Genomic DNA, 22030 nt, shown 5'->3' with positions numbered 1-22030 from the left:
TCAAATTTTCTTGAGGTCTTTTTTGAGTCAATCTTATGTCAGGAATCTCTCTGTGAGAAAATATTGATGAGAAACTCTGAGTGTTGGGTTTATTAACTAATCTCGATAAGCCCCATTAAGGCCCTCTTTTAATATTAGTTTTTTTGTTACTTTTTACCGTTTTTTGACCTATTTAAAACAAACAGCATTTCAAATACTAGCAAAAGGCCTATCATAATCTTAGACTAGGGCTTTAAAACATTTTTTGTTCATGACCCCAATTATGATAGTGAGTTTCGTGGTGACCCCATATAAATATAAAAGAAAGACAAACGAATTTCTTTGATGACTTATTTATTAGCTAAAAATATACTGTAGTATATAGTTGTAGTATAGTTGTAAAACTGTATTTATTATAGTTACAAAAATTATATACTTTATTTTTCATAAAAATTGCATTCATTGCAAAATATGATTAAAAAGGAATTCGGACTGTCTTGTTCTCTGTAATATATCCGAACGAAGTCGTTGAGTTGTAAATATTCGAATAAAAGGAAAGTAATGAAATTTAATTAGATAGATATGCCTGTTTTTTATTGCATCACAAATTAAATCTTCGTAGAATATTTGGCACTGCTGGTCATAAGAACACTTCAGAATTTTTAACAAAGAATGATATCGCTGAGAAAGTAACTTCACATAAATATATTCTTAAATGGCAAAAGAATATTTAACGCCATATCACTGATTGTGAAAATTTTAATCTATTTTTTTTTTCCAGAATTCGGTCAAGGGCCTTTTTAGGAATCGTGATTTTGATTTTGAGTCACTCGAAAGTTCGGAATACTCCCACAAGCTTTAAGTGGCAGGCGATCAATCACTCAAATCACTTAAGCCAACCAAAATGGCTTTTGAATTCAAGCTACCTTTTTGAAATCAGTATTTAATATAAAATGCGTGAGGAACTATGTTTCTAGCGTTATTAAGTGATCTTCAATAGAACGTTTTTGAATGAATGGATGTTTTGATTTTGGCTATCCGCAGAGGAATAATTAAAAAGAAATTTGCATATTTATGTTTTGAGAAAAAAGGATTTCTTATAGTTTTGATCGAATGATTTTTAAAAAAAGGAGCGGGGGATGAAGCCTAATTGCCCTCTGATTTTTTGGTTTCTTAAAAAGGCAACTAGAACTATTAATTTTTTAAGAGTATTTTTATTAGTAAAATATATAATGAACTTATAAATTAGCTTACGTTACGAACTTTTGAATTCTCATGTTTTTATTACATATATGAGGGGGGTTCACTCCCTCGTCAGTACCTCACTCTTTACGCTAAAGCTTAAATTTTGTCCCAATTCATGCAGAATGACCCCTGAATAACAAAAGCCGTAGAATAAAGTAAGAAATTACTTTAGCGCAAAGAACGAGGTATTAGGAGGTGGTGATGCCCTCATATACGTAATAATTTCTGTTCGTTTTCAGTTTTAATGCTGCTCCTTACTTCATGTTGAAAATTCTTTTTCATATTTATTTTTTCATTGTTTTTTTAATAATGCTAGAAAATCCTGCACTCCCTTCAGTGAAATTCCTCGATGGAAAGTTCCCCCAACATATCCCCCTCTTCTCAACCCCTCTCCCCAAGCAAAAAATTCCCCCTGAAAGTGTATGTGCACTTCCCAATAACCATTACTATAAAGCACTATAATTATATTACATATAAAAAAATTTATTTTATACATAAAAAAAATTTATTATATAAAGCACTATAATTATATATTATATATTACTATAAGCACTGGTCAAAGTTTGTAATTTGTAACGCCTTCCACGGGGACTGCGGGGGTGTAAGTTGTCCCCAAAGACATAGTTATAAGGTTTTTCGACTACGCTGAATAAAATGGCTATATCGGAATTCTGATCCGCTGACTTTGTGAAAATAAATAGCGTGGTAGGGGGCCTAGGTGCCCTCCAATTTTTTTGGTCACTTAAAAAGGGCACTATAAATTTTTATTTCCGTTAGAATGAGCCCTCTTGCAACAGTCTAGGACCACTGGGTCGATGCAATCACACCTGAGGTAAAAAAAACAACAAAAATAAATAAATAAATAAACACGCATCAGTGATCTGCCTTCTGGGATAAAATACAAAATTCCACATTTTCTAGATAGGAGTTTCGAAACTTCTACAGTATGGTTCTCTGATACACTGAATTTTATGATGTGATTTTCGTTAAGATTCTATGACTTTTAGGGGATGTTTCCTCCTATTTTCCAAAATAAGGCAGATTTTCTCAGGCTCGTAATTTTTGATGGGTAAGACTAAACTTGACGAAACTTATATATTTAAAATCGGCATTAAAATGCAATTCTTTTGATGTAGCCATTGGTTTCAAAATTCCATTTTTTAGAGTTTTGGTCACTCCTTTCCTTGCTACAGTTCGTTACCACGAACTGTTTGAAAATACTAAATTGCGCCTGGAAAAAAAAAATCTGATTTGTTAAACTAGTTTGTGTTAATTCATTAACCCCTGGCAAAAAACATATGGCAAAGTATTTCTCTATCCACTTGGGACTGAATGGTGAGAAAAAATGAAGTAATATCTGCGAAGTGGAGTCAAGTTCACATTTTTGCTAGTTTAAAAGTATTCGATTTCGTCCTTTAATACGATAGTCTTCTTAAGCTTTTACCTCTTGACAACCATCTTACTTATGCATGCAATAATTAAGTTGTGTAGCTAGAATCTGTGTCCCTAGAGATTTGGATGAAAGCGACTGTTAAGGACAATGCTCTTAATAATACTAACTGCATTCTGAAACCTATCGTTCAATTCTGGTGCTAATTTTTCACTGCAAGGGTCTCTCGGTGAATTAAGCAGGGAGTAAAAGTTATAATGAACAGCTTGAAAAAATGATTTAAAACCAATATTTCTGCCAGTCATCGCTCTTGCTCCCTCTCTGCATGTTCCTCAGCAATTTTTACATTGTAAACTTTCAGTTTTTAAGAAAATCGTCGACTTTACAATATATGTCTTTCCATGTGGTATAGTCTATCATAGGGCAACAAAATAACAATTCTTCTTCCACGCTTTCTTTGTAAACGCACCTGACGTATACTAGCACCTGTGCCAATTTAGAAATATTAGTTGTTTCGTCGAATCGAACTGAAGATTTTGAGATTTCTTTAATTCTCGTAATAATATGCACTAATTGGTCCTTTTTAATATCAGAATATATATCAGAGACAGTGTCGTTCGACAAAGGAATTCTTAGGGTATTATTGCCGTATTTACTTTCATGTATCATTTTTAAAATTGTAAAATATTTGACATTAAAAGCTTCCGTGACCCCAGAATTTTCCTATGCAAGCCCATTTGGGGTGGCAACCCATAGTTTAAGAAGACCTGTCTTAGGCTCACTGTCGGAAAAATTTGATCGATATGATTCGGTCAATATTTGGCCGTTAGAAATGTTTATTCTCCCTTATCGTCCACGTAGGCTCCACTATCTTATGCTCCATTATCTTATACGATATGTCATGCGTATCATCTGCTTCTGGACTGCTGATGTCAAAAGTTGCTTTTAGATTTTATTTACTTCTAGCGTAGATGTCGTGTGGCACAAAACTAAGAAGCTTCGATTTTCAATATTCTACTCGGACATTCTATTGGAAGCAAAGGTTTTCCCACAAATAATTTCATTTAAAGATTAAAAGAAAAAAAAACATAAGAACTATGATGGCACTGTGTCGAGTAATCTAAAACGCCGGTAAAATTTGTGTTTGAAAAGTATATCAGTCTTTATTTTCAGCACTATAATGAGAAAAAATATTCTATAAAAATACACGCATTTTCAGTAGTTAATTAAAAAAAAATTTCCTTAAAAGAAGTTTTTCAAAGAAAAGTAAAGGCCATATATACGATAAATCGAACTTAAAATAACTAAAATTATTATTAAAGAATAAATGAACCCAAAATGAACAGAAATCAAATAAAAAATCTTAGCAAAAAGCAGACAACAGGTACTAATATAAATGTATAAATAAGTCTTAAAACAAATAAAGTCTAGATTGAATATGCAAATCCCCCCCCCCAAAAAAAAATAAGGCCCAAAAACAAAACAAAAATAAATTTTGCTATTGAGATACAAATGAAACCCAAAATGAACAGAAATTAAACAGTCATTGCGAACAAACATACAGTAGGTTCTGACATAAATAAATAAATAAATCTTGAAACGAGTGAAACTTAAAATTGAATATGCAAATCAAGCTTGAAACGAACAAAAATCACTAAAAACAAGAGGTTTGCTACCGCGTCGTAATTAAGAGTTTGGGTATTACCCTACTCTCAATTCCTACTCTCAATGTAGAAGTCTAAAACTTACTGCGTCATTGGTGTTGTATTGAAAATTATATCTGTCTTGAACAGTCTTGGAAAGTACAAATAAAATCAAACTCGATTCAAGATTTTATTTCACTGTAATGATTATTTCCACTTTCAATGCTGTAATAACTGGAAAGTAAAATATTTGTAATAAAATTTGTTTTCAGTGAAGTATCATTGACGCAATAGGCTTTAGACTTTTACAGTTAGGGAAGGGATCAGTATCCCAACTCTTGTCTGTAGTGAAACTATATTTGTCTTGAACGGTCTTGGAAAGAACTAATAAAATTAAACCGAATATTTGATATAGAGTGACATTAAATGCTGCAAGTTCATCAGTTCAAAATTTAATTTTACTATAATTTTTGTGTTTATTTTCAATGCAGTAATAAGTACAAAAGAAAATATTTGAAATATAATTCGTTTTCAGTAAAGCACCAATGATACAGCAGGCTTTAGACTTTTACAGTGAGAGAAGGAGGCAATACCACAGCTCTTGTTTATAGTGATTTTTGGTCGTTTCGAGCTCGATTTGCATATTCAATTTAAGTTTCACTTATTTTAAAGTGTTTTTATTCATTTATATTAGATCCTATTGTATGTTCTTTTTTCTAAAATTGTATATTTAGTTTCTGTTCACTTTCAAGTTTCATTTATTCTTTAATTGTAATTTCTGGTTATTTTGAGCTTGACTTATCGTATTTTTTTATTCTTAAGTTTAATATGGCCTTTATTTTTCTTAGAAAAACTTCTTTTTCGGGAAGCTTTTTTAATTGATTTCTGTTCGTTTTTGATTACCAATGTTACAAGTTTTCAAAATTCCCTATTCCAGTATAATTTTATATTCCAAAATAAAACTATATGTCTCTGAAAACAGTTTTAACAAGAACTAATAAATTGAACTGAATATTTGATAGGCCTATATAATGATGCTAGTTGCTGAAAACTCGTCAGCTAAAGATTTTACTTCACACTAATTTTCATTTTATTTTCAATTTTGTAAATGAAATTAGAAAATAAAAATGATTATAATATAATTCGTTTTATTGAAGTACCAAATACGCAGTAGACGTTATGCTTTTATCGTTAGAGAAACGGTCAATAGCCAAACTCTTGTTTGCAGAGAAGTGTCTTGAACAATCCTGGCAATTGCTAAAAAAAATTAAACTGAATTCCAATAATTTTTGGAATAAAATATTGTTAACACGGTGCAGGGTCAGGTCAGGGTCAGGTTTATTTTTGGGTGCAGGTCAGTCATGGATGGGAGGACCAAGGGTCAGCTCCCATGGTTTTTGGAATAAGGAACTGTTAATATTTTTTCTTTCTTTGGGGGGGGGGGGGTAGACCATTGAGGACAGGGGCAGGGGTCAGCTCCCGTATTTTTTGGAATATTAAATCATTAACAATTTTTTTGGAGAGAGGGGTTCGGCCATGGAGGATTGACTAGGGGTTAGCCCCAATAATTTATCATTAATACATTTTTTGGGTGGAGGGGGATTGACTCATGAAAGGCCAGGCATCATCTTCCATTAGTTCTGGAATAAAACGTCGTTAATAAGTTTTTTGGGGAGTGGGGTGGGGCCTCGGAGGTCCAGGAATGTATCTCCTTAATTTTTGGAATAAAATATCGTCAATAAGTTTTTTGGAGGGAGGGGGAGGTTGGGACCTAAAGGGAGGATCAACGGTCAGCTCCCATATTTGTGAAATATAATAACGATAATAATTTTTAGGAGGGAGGGTCAGGCCATAGAGGGAGGACCAGGGGTTAATTCCCATGATTTATCATTGATAGGCATTTGGGGGAGGGGAGGGGTATCAGGCCATGGAGGACCAGATGTCAGCTCCCATATGTGTTGGGAAAAATGTCGTTAATAAGATGTTTTTTGGAGAGGGAGGGTCGGGGCAAGGAGGGCCAGAGCAATTTTTTCGGGGGGGTGGAATGGAGGGAGTTCCAGAGTTCAGATCCCATGACTTTCAAATGAAACGTTGTAAATACGTTTTTCGGGGAGTGATTTGGCCATGGGGGAGGGCCATGGATCAGCTAACATATTCTTGGAATAAAATATCTTTGATAATTTTTTAATTGTTTCTTTTTTTGGGGGGGGGGGGGGGTCAGGACATTGAAGGATCAGCTCCCAAGATTTCTCATTGATAAGCTTTTTGGGGAGAGGGGGATCAGGCCATGGAAGGATAGGGGTCAGCTTCCATAATTTTTGGAATAAAATACCGTTAGTAAGTTTTTTTAGTTGGGATGGGGGATGGGCTTATGTGATCTTTGAGCTATTTCAAAAACCCTCGCATAAAAACCTTATATACCCGTAAGGCGTCACTTAAGACATTTGCCCCCGGACTCTTGGGTGTTGTGTCGACCATGGAGTTTTGTTATCTGATTTTTGAACTTATTTCAACAAAATGGCTGTCTCCCAAATTTTTATCGGATAGATTTGGAGAAAAGAGGGTAGGGGGGAGGCTAGTTGTCCTCCAGTCCTTTTTGACTTTTAAAAGGGAACTAGAACTTCCAGTTTCCAATCGAATGAGCCCCCTCCAAGGGTTATACGACCACCTTTTCCATAAAAATCTTATATACCCTCGGATTTGATTTACAACACTTAATCCAGGTTGTTTAAATCCAGGAGTTTTTTTTTTATATGATCTTTGGTTTCTTTTTGAATAAAATGACTATCTCCAAAATTTGGTTGGACACATTTGGGGCAAAAGGGGGGGGGGGGGGGAGTTGCCATTCGATCAATTTTGACTCTTGAAAAGGGACCAAGAACTTTCAAATTCTAATCATTTGAGTCCCCTCCGAGGCTTAGACGACCAACTCTTCCGTAAAAACCTTATATGCCCCCGGCCATAAGTTACAACCCTTCCCCCAGGCTGGGGGAGAAGGGTTGCTTCCCCCCAAAACAACAAAGATCAATACGAGCAGTTAAGGTAAAGGGCATTGAAAAATTGTCTGAAATTATGAAATTCCAAAATAAAGAAGAAAGAAAAATACGGTGCGGACATAAGACATTTGCAGTTAGACGACATGCGACAGTGAGAATCAGAATGAGTCAAAAATTAATGTGAAGAAGACGAATATATATATAACTCTCTTTAATTTTAAAGGAAATTGTAAATAAACTTAAAACCTATTGTTCTGGTATTAAAAAATTTTCGAATTTTAATCCATATTGGAGTGTTAATAATTCACTGCAGGTGATAGATTCTTTAACAATGGTTTCAGCTAAAAGAATTAAGTCTTTCGATTTTGCGACAATGTATACTAATTTATCACTTAATGTAGTGTTTGATAATTTAAAAACTGTTATCAAGAAATCTTTCCTCTTATCTAATAAAAGGTTCTTAAAAATAGACACTTATAATAAAAAAGCTATATGGACAAATTGCTTTAATACTACAGTTAACTTGAGATGTTACAGCTTAGATATGATTTTTGAGTTATTAGAATTTGTTTTATACAATACTTATATAAGATTTGGGGGTGATTTGTACAAGCAAATTGTGGGAATTCCCATGGGGGGGGGGGGAATGCCAGCCCATTTATAGCTGACTTGTTTTTAAGTCAACTAGAATATAAATATATGATGGATAAGAATAATCCAATTAATTTAAAACATGTTTTGTCAAATAATAAAAGATAATTAGATGATATTTTGGTCTTAAATTGTAAGGATTTCATTGATATTTCTAAAAATATATATCCATCAGAGCTTATTCTTGAGCCTAGTCATGGCGCTGGTCATGAAGATCATTTCTTAGATTTAAATATTAATATTTGTGATAATAATAAATTAAGTTTTAAAATGTATAATAAAACGGATGATTTTGATTTTGAAGTGATTAGTTTCCCATTCCCTGAAAGTAATATACACTCAAATATCACATATTCAGCGTTTTTCTCACAGTTATTTCGTTATGCAAGGATTTGTAGTAATTATATTGATTTTAAAAATAGATGTAAAATCTTAAGCCAAAAATTGATATCAAGAGGTTTTTCTGCAAATAAATTAACTTGGCAATTTTTAAAAAATTTATTTTTCATTATAACGAACTTTTAAATAAATATCAAAAGAATTATCTAGAAATACTTAAAGAAATTTTCAACTAATTTGGGAGGTTCGAGAAATGTTGTCGCAGCGCCATTTATTTTGAATTGTGTTTCTAATTGAGCGGATTGTTTTAAAAATTAGCCACATGGTAAAGATGAATTCTATAATTGTTTAGTTCATTCAGGTTTTTTGCAATGTGTTAATATTTGTGATTTGGTAAATTTTATAATATTTAGTTTACCTATTGTTGCTAAAAAGAGGGATATATTAACAGGATAAGCTTGTTTTGGTTTTACTTGGTTGTTTTACATTTGCTGTTTTTTTTCTTTCATAGGCATGTATTTTGGGGGGTGATACCTGACACGGGGATGCCATGGATATTCTATGGTAGCCACAACACTGTGCTGGGTAGAGAATTTAAAGTGGCGAAACCCTATATAGGCCAGTGTATTCTCCTGTGTTGGGTTGTTGCCTCTGAATTATTTGTCTATATTATTTTTTCTATTGTTTGGTAAATGACGACTTATACTTATTGACGACATGACTGCCTGTCCATGGATTATTCTTTATGGTTGATTGTGTATGGCTATGCTGTTTGACCTATGTGATTGTATGGATGAGTAGGGTTAAGGCCTCATTCAAGTGCTGGTCTATATTAATCACTAATTTAGGAAAACAGTCTTCCTTTTCTCCTTCTGTCTCTTTTTTTTTTTTTTTTTTTTTTTTTTTGTGTTTGTGCTGTTGCATTGGTAATTTCTCTTTTCATGATTTATATATATATATATATATATATATATATATATATATATATATATATATATATACTAGCTGTTGGGGTGGCGCTTCGCGCCACCCCAACACCTAGTTGGTGGGGCGCTTCGCGCCCCCCCAAGCCCCCCCGCGCGCGTAAGTCGTTACGCGCCATATTAGTTACGCGCCTTTGTAGTTGTGTCCCTGTGTCCCACCTGTGAATAGAGATAGATATAAATATATGTTTTTAACTACGTAAAACATGCGAATATACAACATTCTTCGCTGTCCCATTGTCTGTGCATATAAATAGATTGTCAGGTTTACTGACTCTTGAACATGCAACATATAATTGTCCATGGGAAAAACAATCCGTATTCAGATCTATACCTGATTATTCTAATGATGTGTCCCTGTGTCCCGGTCGTCATTTATATTCCCTGTGTCCCGGTCGTCATTTGTGTCCCGGTGTCCCAGTTTGTAATTTCTCTTTGAGTGTCCCGGTCGTCATTTGTGTCCCGGTGTCCCGGTCTGTAATTTCTATTCGAACAATCCCTGTGTCCCGGTCGTCATTTATATATCCCGCCTGTGCCCCCGGCGTCCCCGTTGTAGTTGTGTCCCTGTGTCCCGGTCGTCATTTATATTCCCTGTGTCCCGGTCGTGATTTGTGTCCGGGTGTCCCAGTCTGTAATTTCTCTTTGAGGTTCCCGGTCGTCACTTATATTCCCTCTGTCTCGGTCGTCATTTGTGTCCCGGTCTGCAATTTCTCTTTGAGTGTTTTTTCTTTTTAGTTTTTTTTTAGTTTTTTACCTTTTTTCTTTTTTCAGTTTTCTTTTTCTTCTTTATTTTTCAGCGTCACTATGAAGTACATATCGACGAACCTTTGTTTTTTTAACTTAAATCTGGTAGGCATTGATGACCTTATCCAAGTCAAAATCCCAAACCCAATCATCATCGCTATCATTTTCAGTTTTGATATGTTTTGACTCTCGCTGTCCAGGTGGATTTTCATCTAACTGCGCGGTTTTGCGTTCTTTAGCCGCAAGCCTGTTTTCTTGCTGTTCTTGTGATTCCTCGGAACGCTTTCTTTTCTTACTTTCTCTATCAGCAGCAAGTTTTTTGGCATAAACTCTTTGAGCAGCTTCCTCGGCTGTTGCCATTGTAGGTTCTTCAGTCATTTTACAATTAAACATTTTTCCGTGAACAAATGTCTTAAATACCGTTAATGACGTCACCGTCAAAGCAAAAATGACGACAACTAATTTCATGACGTCAGTCAACACAGAAACATGACGTCACCTGATCCACAGACAGACACACAGAGAGACAACTTATTTTTATATATATAGATATATACTGCATGTTTATTTTTATATTTTAAACTAAGCAAACCATTATATCTATCTAACTGATGGAAATCAAAAACCTTTTGTGGTTTGTGTACTAAGCGTATAATGATTTTGGTGTTCTATATTTGGTCTTCTGCAATTGAAAATCTTAGAAGCTTTTAAATACAAACTGTGATCGAAATTGGAAACTGTTTACGAAATATGCAAGCTATATATATTTTTTTTTTTTTTTTTTTTTTTTTTTTTTTTTTTTTTTTTTAGGACGTCCGAAATACAATTTTGGCTTCACAAGATCCTAAAAACCGGAATTTTGAAGTTAATTCAAATTCAAAGTTACTTATAGTTCTGACTGGTTTGAAGTTTCGTTGATGGGGATTTGTAAGGACTAGGGAACTGCGAAGGCTGTAAAGAAGTGCTGTGGATTTTTGGCGGAAGAAGATTAGTGTTGTACGGAGCTTTAGGGTAAGGAGTTGTGTTAGCGGTGAAACTTGGGATGGGAAGTTATGAACAGAGCTTTGTGTAGAGGTTGGCAGTGTAGCTGGGGATCTGAAAAGGAACCATTATAAGTATTTTTAATCCCTTGTACCGTGATGACTCATGTCTCCTCCATGGTTATTTCTTGAGCTTCCTTGGTCAGTGGTTGACACTTCAGTACTGTTACCCACAGGCTGTTTTGAAGATTTTTTGGAATGCTGGGAAGATCTTCCTCTGTGTATTTGTGGTGATGCGATTTCTATCTCCATATTCGGATCGTCCAAGTACCTATGAGATTTTAAAAACTCTGTATTAGATATCAGCCAAATATTGGTTATTTATAACTAGCATAAAATATTTTCATCTTATAAAACCAGCAATCAGGGTGCGAAACAAAACATACAAAAATACATACACGTGCGATACGTCACGGTGCGAAACATACAAAAATACATACAAGACAAAACAAAACCAGCTATATTTTTTACAAAACAAAACGTCTATATCATGTTCTTATAAATTTATTTGCAAGTGAAAATAACAATCTTCAGTATTTTGGGGAAAAGAGTTTTTCTTTAAATTATAGATTTATTGTTTCACAAGGATACATAAAACTTATGGTTTGCCTGAACATTGTTGACTAACAAAAAACGATGGTAAGTAGTCTATGCGCTGGAGCTACTGAAAATATAATGTCTCTATCAGGGCCGTTCCCTGTTTTATTTTAGAAAATAAATATTCTGTCTATGGAACCCCTTCCAGCATCTTTTCAGATAATTATGATTGGGTAATCATAAAAGAATATTTGAAACTTTACCAGACAAATGTTGCCTTGCACACTCTGATGTCTATCTTATTGTTCTCATGAACTAAAGCAATTTGTCTTGCTTTGCGAATCATTTAAAAAAAGAAGTAAAATGGGAGATGTACCACACTATTTTTTTACTACTGCTACTACAACTACTAACTACTCATGACAGCACCAAGCCACCAGAGACCATCAATACTACGCCACTCCTTTGCCATCCCAATACATTCAAAGCCTCCTTTTTTACACCCTTCCAAGAAGCTCCCATTCCCTTAAATCTCTCCTGACGAATTCTTCGAAAACACACCCCATTAGGGAACGACTTGCTTCTCGTATGGCACTAAACGTCTTGCTGACAAGGACAGTCTTTGGCAATCTGTCATCCTTCATCCATAGAATTTGTCCAAGCCATCTCAAGCTTTCTCTTATTAATAATAATAATAATAATAGTTTATTCTTACCCTCTGTACACAAAAAACATGCACTAAAGAGGAGTATAAGAAAATGAAAAGAAAAACACAAAGGGCACAGACAAAAACACGCACAATTCTTGACAACTTTAAATTTCAAAACAATTTTCAGCATCCTGTTCCAGTTTCAAAATAGTGTGTAAGGGTGTAATGACTACCTAATTAGTCCATTCATCTCTTTGCCTCCTCAAAAATATCTTCAGATAAAAGTAAAATATCCTCAAATCAGCTAAAAATGGATTCTCCTTATGAAATTATTTAATTCTAATGATGTGTTGTGGGAAGTGCGGGTACTTAAGCTGCCTGTCCCCAGCATTTTAAGACCTATAGACCGAGCGTTACCTATACGGCTCTTCCCACTCACTCCCGCTCTCTCTTTTTTATACATCCGTATTAAAATCACCACGAATAAATATTGACTTATTTGCTGACCGAACCCTATGAATGGATTTAGAAAGCGAAGCACAAGCTGTGGCAAATTTCTGATAAGAGGACTCGCTTCGGTAGTTTGTTGGCATCCACACACATTAAAACAAAAGAACCAAAATCGACTGAAATATATACATTGGAAGATTCAAAAAGAGAGCAAGAAAACTTCTTATTCACGGAAATTTCTAGGCCGCCGGAAGGATGACCAGACGTCAGTTTGGCGGGTCGAAGAAAGAACATGTCTTCACGCGAGAGCTCTAGCTGTGAGACATTATAAGCACTTAGAAGGTGTTTCACAATTTCTTAACTACTAGAAAACTTTTCGGGAGTTCCAAGCTTACCACAACCACCATTAACATTTTGATAAAATAACGACACGGATGAGTTAGAATTCATCATCACTAAAAGATTAAACACGGACAGATGAATTAAATTTTCCTGAGGCCCTTTGAACAGGGAGATGCTTCTTAAGTTCTGGACACACCAAGCAATTGCTACAATTATTCCCTCCACAATTAGCGCACTTAGCAATCTGAAAGGAACATGCTTGGTCCATGTTAGTGTGATTACCTCCACATTTATTACAAGTAACAGGGTTCTTAAAGTCATTTGCGAAAAGCACAAATCCTTGACATTTTAGCTACTGCTTTGGCTTTCCCATTGGGAGAGTCACTCGGAATAGGCAATATTCAATTTTGATGCCAAGCTTGATTGTGATATCAAGCTCTTTTTTAGTTTTAAAGATCCGTTGTACTATTCTAGAATTTCCATACCTTTTCGCACTTACAGCGCTGCTATTAAGCGTGGAATCTGGGAGACATCGTAATCGGGATCCATATTGATAATATCGGTATATGCAGTTTTAGTAACTCTAACACGAATTTTTAAAGTAGGGGGATTGCTGCAGGTGCTGCAGTGGCCGACTCTTCATCGTTTAAATGAACGACCATCTTGTCGACCAACTATGTACTTTACTTTATCTGCGCAGCCAATTTTCTGCACAAATTCACTTTGGTGCTTCGAGTTATGAACGTTAATATTTGCAGGAAGGTTCGTGAGCACGACAAGAACGGTATGTGGCTGGCGTGGTGATGCTGATGGCCAGACAGTTGTGACTGAATCCTGTGAACAAGTTTATTGCTTTTCTACTAAGAAATTTAGCATACGGACACACTCGTTTAAGCGTGAAGCCACAATCATAGGCGCATAATTTGGAAACGATGCTATATCCGAGGGTTCTACGATGACAAAAAGCGGTGGAGGTTCTTCACGTCGCACTAAGCCACTAATTAATTTGTAAATATCTGACAGGAAAGACATAGTAGGGTGCGAACCTCTTTGATTTTCAAAAATAACCACTTGAAAAGCATTTTTGCAAGTCAGGATCGTATGCTTATGGCATCTATTCCAACAAATGTTACAGCAATTTGAATGATTGAGTCCTTATACATCGCTCTATGCCGCTTCAAGAAATTCAACACCGGACACACAAAAATAGAGTCTGTCATTGCTTAATTACCATGCATAGCTGTTAATATTACAGATTCAAAGCACTCACAAGGGGGCCAACATTGAAATATTGCTTTATGTTGCATCTTGCTTACAGAATGGGTGTTTGGAAGTTAGTGTTCATGCTAATAACACTATCTCAGCACCCAAAGTCATTACTATCTCAGCACCCAAAGTCCTGAGATGTTTGTACAGTTTCCCAAAAAGATAATTCCAGAGGTATGCAGGAAGCTGGTTGTTGCTGCACACAGTAAGAATCCTGGCGACTAAGTCACTCAATGATCTTTGGGTCCATCTCTTCCATAGGAAGAAAGGCCTAAAAAATATTCCACCGACCAAGAACACCTTTTGGTTCCATATAAAACATGTCCTTTTCCAACTTTATTTCCTGCTTCAGGATCTAAAACTGCTTTCAATTATCCAAAGCCTTTGAGCTTTGGATGGGGATTCAGTAAAATCCAAGGTTTCATACCATTAACTAGGTCCTTGCCTCAGTGGCCCCTTTTGATCCAGAGAATCTCACAACATTGCACTTGCAAAAACGGTTGCAAATAATGTTGTGATTATGAAGGAATAGAAAATAGTAGCTTGCTATGTAGTTGTGGGGGTGTATGTGTGCCGGATTCTGATGATGATAAATATTTTTGATTTTATTATCTATCAATATATTTTCATTTTATGATCTATATCAAATGTTGTACGGCTCTTTGACTGGATAGCCTCTTTTTTTTTTTTTTTTACCAGACTGAACAATTACTGCATTAACTTTCTTGTTTTTTCAAAACTATCCACGCTAAGTTTCCACTATCTACTTTTCTTGAAAATTTTAAATTCGAACATTTTATTTTTACTCTTGACTCGGACTGTTCCTGTTCAGTTGCTAATGTTCATTTGTGGGTCATAAATAATTAAACATTGTAATGAATGTAAACGATTTCTCAATAAACTAATTGTGACACTTTATTCAATTTATTGAATAAAAATAGCATTTAGCCAATAACTTTTTTTAGCACTAACTTGCTTACATTTTTGCACAGTTAGGTTGAGCTGCAGCTAAAAGGACCAAAATGTAATGGGTTGCAAGTGAAATTTGCTAGATAGTACTATTTAATATTTCCGGTCATTTTTAAGGGTCAAACACCCCTCGGAGGTACCTATTCCCAGGTATAATCGTAATCAGCGGTTTTGATAGGGCTAGAAACTGCTATCAGATTGCATGAAACAGATGCGTCATGGGCGTGTTACATTTTTAAGGTCTTGGTGCCTGGACTATGACTGAACAATGTTCATCCTTGAACATTGAAAAATGAATCATTTCAATAATGAACACTGAATTAACATTATTCAGCCTTGAAAAATGTTGACACTTTGGACCCTAAATTGATACTACTTTATTATAGCCCTTGAAAGAGGGATTTGAGCATATTTTTCATACAGTTTACTGTTTTATAAGCAGTCAATCGGTCTGTTACCCAAAACAATCCATAAGCAATTTCTTTGGAAAACATCTAGCAAATCCTCCTCTGTGTTTTGAAGCGCCCATGCTTCAGAACTGTACTCGTCCACTGTTATCACTGTAAACCCAAATATTCTAATCTTGGCTTGCAGACCTATTTCCTATTCTTCCGAACTTTTTTTCACCTGTGAAGAAAATAACACAGGCCTTTGCTATTCTACTTTTAACATCCACACTGCACCCAGTATCTTTACTTACAATACCATCTAGGTAAGTGTAGCTATCAACTTGATTGATCATCTGGTTATCCAGGATCACCTCTTCACCTTCAATTACTCCTAGATTTAGCGACTTAGTCTTCTTAACATTAATTTTCAAACCTATTCTTGCACCCTGTACGCTCAAAACCCCCAGAAATCTATTCATTTTCCCAACATACTCATCTAGGGAACTTAAATCATCAGCATAATTTAAGTCAAGGAGAGTTTTACTTACCCAATTGATTCCATTGCCTTTACTGTCCTCCTTAGGTCAAAGTCCCCCAAAATGATCAATTAAAAATGAGGATAGAACACAACCCTACTTAATTCCTGATTTAATACGAAATCAGTAACTAACTTCATTTCCTAACCTTGCTCGAAGCTATGTGATTCTCGCACATAGCGCTAATCTATTTTCTATTCTATGTGTCTTTCTTGACCTTACCATAGTACTTGCTATAGTTACTACGTCTTGCTGGGTAGTTACGCTACCTCTTTTTTAAGGCCAAAACTGTGCCTCGATAGCCTATGTTCACTTATACGATATTACCTTCTTATGAGTGTAATGCATTGCTAGAGGTAGGAAGAATTGAAGAAGCGCTTTCTATTTTCGGTCAGAAATAGAAATTTAAACATAAGCCTAACAAAAAACGGGGACTCAAATTTCTAATTTCAGTGGTCAAGAAACCAATAAAGCAAAGCAATGGCACGATAATGCCTCCATGTGTACATGATATAAATAGGATCATTACTTACAAAAACACAATATAAGATATTTAAAAAAATGAAATAAATAAAAACCTTTTTCTGAGTTTGGTACACTTACCTTCGATCTTGATCGGATATTGAAGCCGAATTGGATGATCTTGAAAATGCGGAATCAGAACGACCACTATCAGCAGAGCGCTGGGAATGGCGCTGCCCTCTGTGAATGGATCCAGGTCGGGAACGATGCCTAATTATGCAAGGTGAATATATTTTTTTCTAACATACAAATCATAAATTTTGACATTAAATTAATGCCATTGTCCAATATCTAAACATTTTACATAGATTTTTAAATTTTTCAATTAAATGCATTCTATTTCATAAACAACCTTGCTTGGATGTCTGAAATGAATACAACAAGGGCGTATCCGAGATTCTGTTCAAGGATTGGGGGGTATTTTTTCGGGGAAATGAGAAGGGGGTTACAAAAACTTTAAAAGCATCAAAAATTACTTGTATGTATTTTGATATGTTTTTGCGAGTCACCCAAAAATTTTGGCGGGGGGGTTCAAATCCAGTGTCCCTCCCTCATGGATACGGCCTTGGAGTATACTTTTTACATTTTAATTCCTTTAACTTATTCTCTTAGCACCAAATATTATATAATGCTTTGACAAAATAGGTTTTCTACTTTTCACAATCTCAAAATCTGATGTGCACTTGACATTTTACAAATGGCGCATTAACTTCAAACTGCAGTTGTGCCACCCTTGCTTTTACAAAATCTGCCGGATTTTGCCAAAGAATTTGCCAATATTTGATGTTCAAATATCAGCTATTTGTTTGGGTTCTGGCTATCTGATTTGTGTTTAAAACTAGACCCCCCCTACACATCTTCTTTTCAATTTTTTCCAAATTCAAAATTTAATAGGTATTATAATTTTTCATGTTTCTTAGTGACTCAAAATTCCAGTTCGTTTACGTTTGATTCAAAAGGTGGCTTGTGGAACTTTTATTGTATAAACGGAATTTAGAGCATTTAACCTTATCCTTAAATTTATATCCATTCAATGGCTTTCTCTAGTCTCTTTGTCCTTGTCTTATTTTTCTTAGCACCAGTAATTAAATTAAAAATTAAAATAATTAAGAAATTAATAAATAAATTTAATTAATAAATAAGAAATAATTAAAAACAAGAATATACTCATAAATTTGCCTCGAGTTCCGATAGTGGATGATCAGGGGGGGAGGTGGACCTGTTCAAAAGATAGGAAAAATTACTAATTATCCAGGGCCATTATGGCATACTTTGGAAAACCGAACAAGCCTCCAGATTTATGTGGGCTTTGCTTGTGCCAAAGCGCTTTTTATCTTACATGCCTAGCTATTTCTATTTATTTTGTCCCAAAAACAACATATTCCCGGTTCTCAATTCCAGAAATACTTAGAAATACGAATTTCTGACGTCAAAAATCTTCTCATTACATTTTGAATATCTAATAGAACATCCTTTGCATGAATAATCAGTTACGAATAATGGCCAAACAACCGACAAATATTTTTAGTTCTTCTTCTGTTTTAGAAAACTTATGTTTCGTAACGTAACACCTAATAATTGCTGTAGTCGAATCACCTGAAGATTTATTGTTTGTTTGTTTTTTAGTTTTTTTTTGCAGTGAACGCGTTCTGAATTATGGCGGATGGGGGGGGATTGGAATTAAATAGTGTGAAAAATGTTGTTCGATCCCATTTTATGGGGCTATAATAAAAGAAAGGCTAAGAATGCCAGTGCACGTTTTGCGGATGAGGAATAGAGGGTGCCAAAGATTGCCCTTTTTGGCCATCTATTTGTGGTCAAACGAAAAGCGGGTCGTCCCCGAAAGGGGTAGGAAGTGGTCATAAGAAAGGATTTAAAGAAAATTATAACTACGTGAAAGAGGGTAAAAAGAGAACCTTTTAATAGATTGGGATGAAAGAAGCGTTCACTCAGGTAGCTTTGCGCTTGCGTGAATTTTTAATAGTATTAGTTGTAAAAGAAGCTAAAAAAAACAATTACCTGTATCTCCCACTACCCCGTATGGAACGACCTCTTCTAGTTCTGGTTCTTTTCGGTTTCCTTGTGCAGGCGTAACAGCAAACCTTCCAATATAGAAAGCGGAATGAATGAGCCATAGCATCACCTATATTAGCTAAGCATAGCAGCATCAGAGGGATTCCAAGCACAGCATAGAAAATTGTCACAATTTTGCCCCACTGTGTCTTTGGAGCTATATGACCATATCCTTAAAAGTAATAACTGTGTTCTATAAATAATCTCTATTTCATGATCTAAATCATGAGAAAAAATAAATATATGACTTCAAAAATATGTTCTTGCATAAAATCAAACTCGAATAATTGAAGAAAGGAGCTTCGTGGCTGAAATTTTGAACTCCACATTTTTTTAAGAGGGTAGACTAGCAAGTGAATGTTTGATTGCCCAAGTAAATTTACACGTCTTCTTTCGAGCAACGACTGTCAAACTTTCTTCATTTTACAAGATCTACCCGCTTCTTCGTGCTACAGGTATATAATTTTTCAAAGAGTTCGTGGTAACGAACTGTAAGCAAGGGCAATAGTAGCAACTCGGGCTCAATAGTAACTGAAATTCTACAAAACGAAATTTTTATATCATGAGATGTATCAAAAGAATCAGCTTATTTTGCTTGTTCCAAATATATAAGATTCATGAAGTCTAGTGTTACCAATCAAAAGGTACGAGCCAGAGGATAATTGCCTGATTTTAGAAAAAAGGGAGAAACACCCCTAAAAGCTAAGGAATCTTAATGAAAATCACACCATCAGATTCAACGTGCCAAAGAATCCTTCAGGAAAATTTTAAGCTCCTATTATACAAAAATGTGGAATATAGCACTTTTTGTCAGAAGAAAGATCATGGGTTCGTAATTATTTGTTGTTTTTTTCCAGGGAGAACTGTGTCGAAATAATAGTCCTGGAAGATTGGATGAGGATGCATTCGAACGGAAATTTAAAGTCCTACTACTCTTTTTAAGTAGCCAAAAAGATTAGAGGGGAACTAGCCCCCTCCCAAACCCATTTTCCCAAAAATCTTCCGATCAAAACGTTGAAATAGTCACTTTGTTGTACATAGTTGAAAGAATTTGATAATTATTTATTTAGGGGAACATGACCCGCCACAGTCCTTGGGGAGAGACCTGTAAGCTACGAAAATTTCCATTGGTTGCTTATAGTATTCGTTATTGGGAGGTATACATATGTTTTTCTGGGGGGGGGGTGTTTTGTGCTTGGGGTGGGTTTGCCTAGGGATAATTATAAAATTTCCCTCTGGGGAGGGAAATTTCCGGAGAATGAGCGTTAAAGAAGAAAATTTACACTGTGGGGATTTGACTTTTATTTGTCTTCCGTTCTCGTTCCCAATTCGATTTCTTATGTGGAGATCTTCTGGGGAAACTATCCGGGGAATTTTTTCAGTGTGTTTGGATTTCTGTAAAAAAAAAAAAAAAATCCATGAAAAGAGGGTATTTCTGGAGTGATCAAGGAAACGATTAGAAATTAGTCTTTTTCTAATTAAATTATGTTAAGAGGAATTTTCAGGCCAAATAGTTTGCAAGAAATTTTGCAGGTAGGGTAATTTGACGGGGGGGGGGCTGTATTTTACTTAGGAGAAAATTCCCACGGAGTTCTCGTGAGGGGGAATTTTCTATGGAGGGTGAGCCAGATTTACAGACATTAATTGAAGACCGATCAGAAATTAAATAAAAAACTAGTTTTTAAACTGAAAGTAAGGAGCAACATTAAAACTTAAAACCAATAGAAATCATTCCGTATGTGGAGAGATGGCCTCCCTTCAGTACCTTAAAGTTTGACAGTTTGTCCCAGTTTTTAAGAGCGGCTCCTGAACACACAAGGATCGTTTAATTGAAATAGAAAGTTTTTTTTAAAGTTTTGAATACTTTGGCGTCAAGAGCAAGGTATTGAGGAGGGGGCAACCTCTTCAAATACGGAATAATTTCTGTTCATTTTGAGTTTTAGTGTCACTTCTTACTTTCAGTTAAAAAAAACTTGTTTTTTTTTATTTGATATTTAATAAAGTTTAAAGTGAAGGTCCTTTAATTTGCCTTACTTGACTCGTTTGCATTCCCTCTTTCTGAAAACACCGTGGTTTTACCTTTGAAAATTCTTGTTTTTTTTTCTATTTCTCTTAGATTTAGCTGCTCTTAACTTTTGTGTTTTAATTAACTTTCTTTTATACAGGGAGAGAGAGAGGGGGTAGAGGGAGATAGTGAGTGAGAGAGGGAAGAGGGATGGAAAAAGAAAGAGAGGAGAGAGAAAGAGCAAGAGATAGAACAGAGAAACGTTTATTTGAAAAGTAGATATGTATGATATGTATATTGAAAAATTTACACCTGTATGAATATTTTTTTGAAAAACTACAAGTATAAGGAATTTAACACCTTTCACAGAAAAAAAAAGAAAGCCTGAAAAATCAAATATATCCTGAAAAACATTTTTAACAGTTCACACAAGACTATCTTTCGCTAAATAACCTATAAGTGACTCAGAAGTCATGTGATGTTAAATATCAAAAGTGGAAAGAGCTACATAAAAAGATATCTACAAAACCGAGAAAAGAGTCAAATGAAAAACAAATAGAGCAACAATAAAGTAAGCGGTGGTTAACAAGCGAAAAATAAAGGACATGGATTGAACCAGGAAAAATATTCATTTTTCATAAAATTCATGTGTTCTTAGTAATTTTTCGGCAATATGCGATCTATATATTCTGCCCGACTTGAAATATCAACCAAAACAAAGGTTAAACGAATGTTAGCACTTAACGGAACAATCGCCAAAACCAGCTTTTGAAGTCACGGGTAATATTTATAAATTTTAAGAAAATTTCACTGATAGGTTTATTGTAAGAAAAATGTTCATTAAACCAATCAATCATATGCAACCATTAGTTATAGCTAACAACAAATGCATTGCCGTTATCGATTTAGAAACAGTACTAAAGTAACAAGTAAATTAAACAGTTCGTTGTAACGAACAGTGATTAAGCCTAGGGAGTGACTCGGGCAATTAGTAATCAACACTTGATTTAAAGGAATTTTGATAACAATTAATATATTAAAAGAATTGACTTTTAATTCTGACTTCAAATATATAAAACTCGTTAAATTTAAAGTTACCATTCAAAAGCTAAGAGCCTGAGGAAATTTGTCTTGTTTCTTATGCTGGGTGGAACATCCCATGGGTATAATAATAGGGACATACCCATGATGGTGATGGATATCACATCGTTAGATCATGGAATCCTATTGTAAAAGTTTGAAGCTCCTGACTACAGAAATCTAGAACTTTCCATTTTGTTCC

The 22030-nt window shown here is 35.0% G+C and overlaps 1 protein-coding gene across 1 annotated transcript in view; it reads right to left on the bottom strand.

Annotated features, from left to right (window-relative positions):
* The window catches only part of LOC136028185 (uncharacterized), a 44568-nt gene that overhangs the window by 2442 nt on the left and 20096 nt on the right, over positions 1-22030 (bottom strand). Inside the window, exons 4-6 of the mRNA XM_065705888.1 lie at positions 18690-18915; positions 16752-16880; positions 11106-11281 (exon numbers count right to left, since the gene is read on the bottom strand). Coding sequence (XP_065561960.1) covers positions 11106-11281; positions 16752-16880; positions 18690-18915 — 531 coding nt within the window. The remainder of the gene's footprint in view (positions 1-11105; positions 11282-16751; positions 16881-18689; positions 18916-22030) is intronic.

This window comes from Artemia franciscana, chromosome 6 (genome assembly GCF_032884065.1).
Source record: "Artemia franciscana chromosome 6, ASM3288406v1, whole genome shotgun sequence".
Classification (NCBI taxonomy): domain Eukaryota; kingdom Metazoa; phylum Arthropoda; class Branchiopoda; order Anostraca; family Artemiidae; genus Artemia; species Artemia franciscana.
This window is presented reverse-complemented; position numbering and strand designations above follow the sequence as displayed.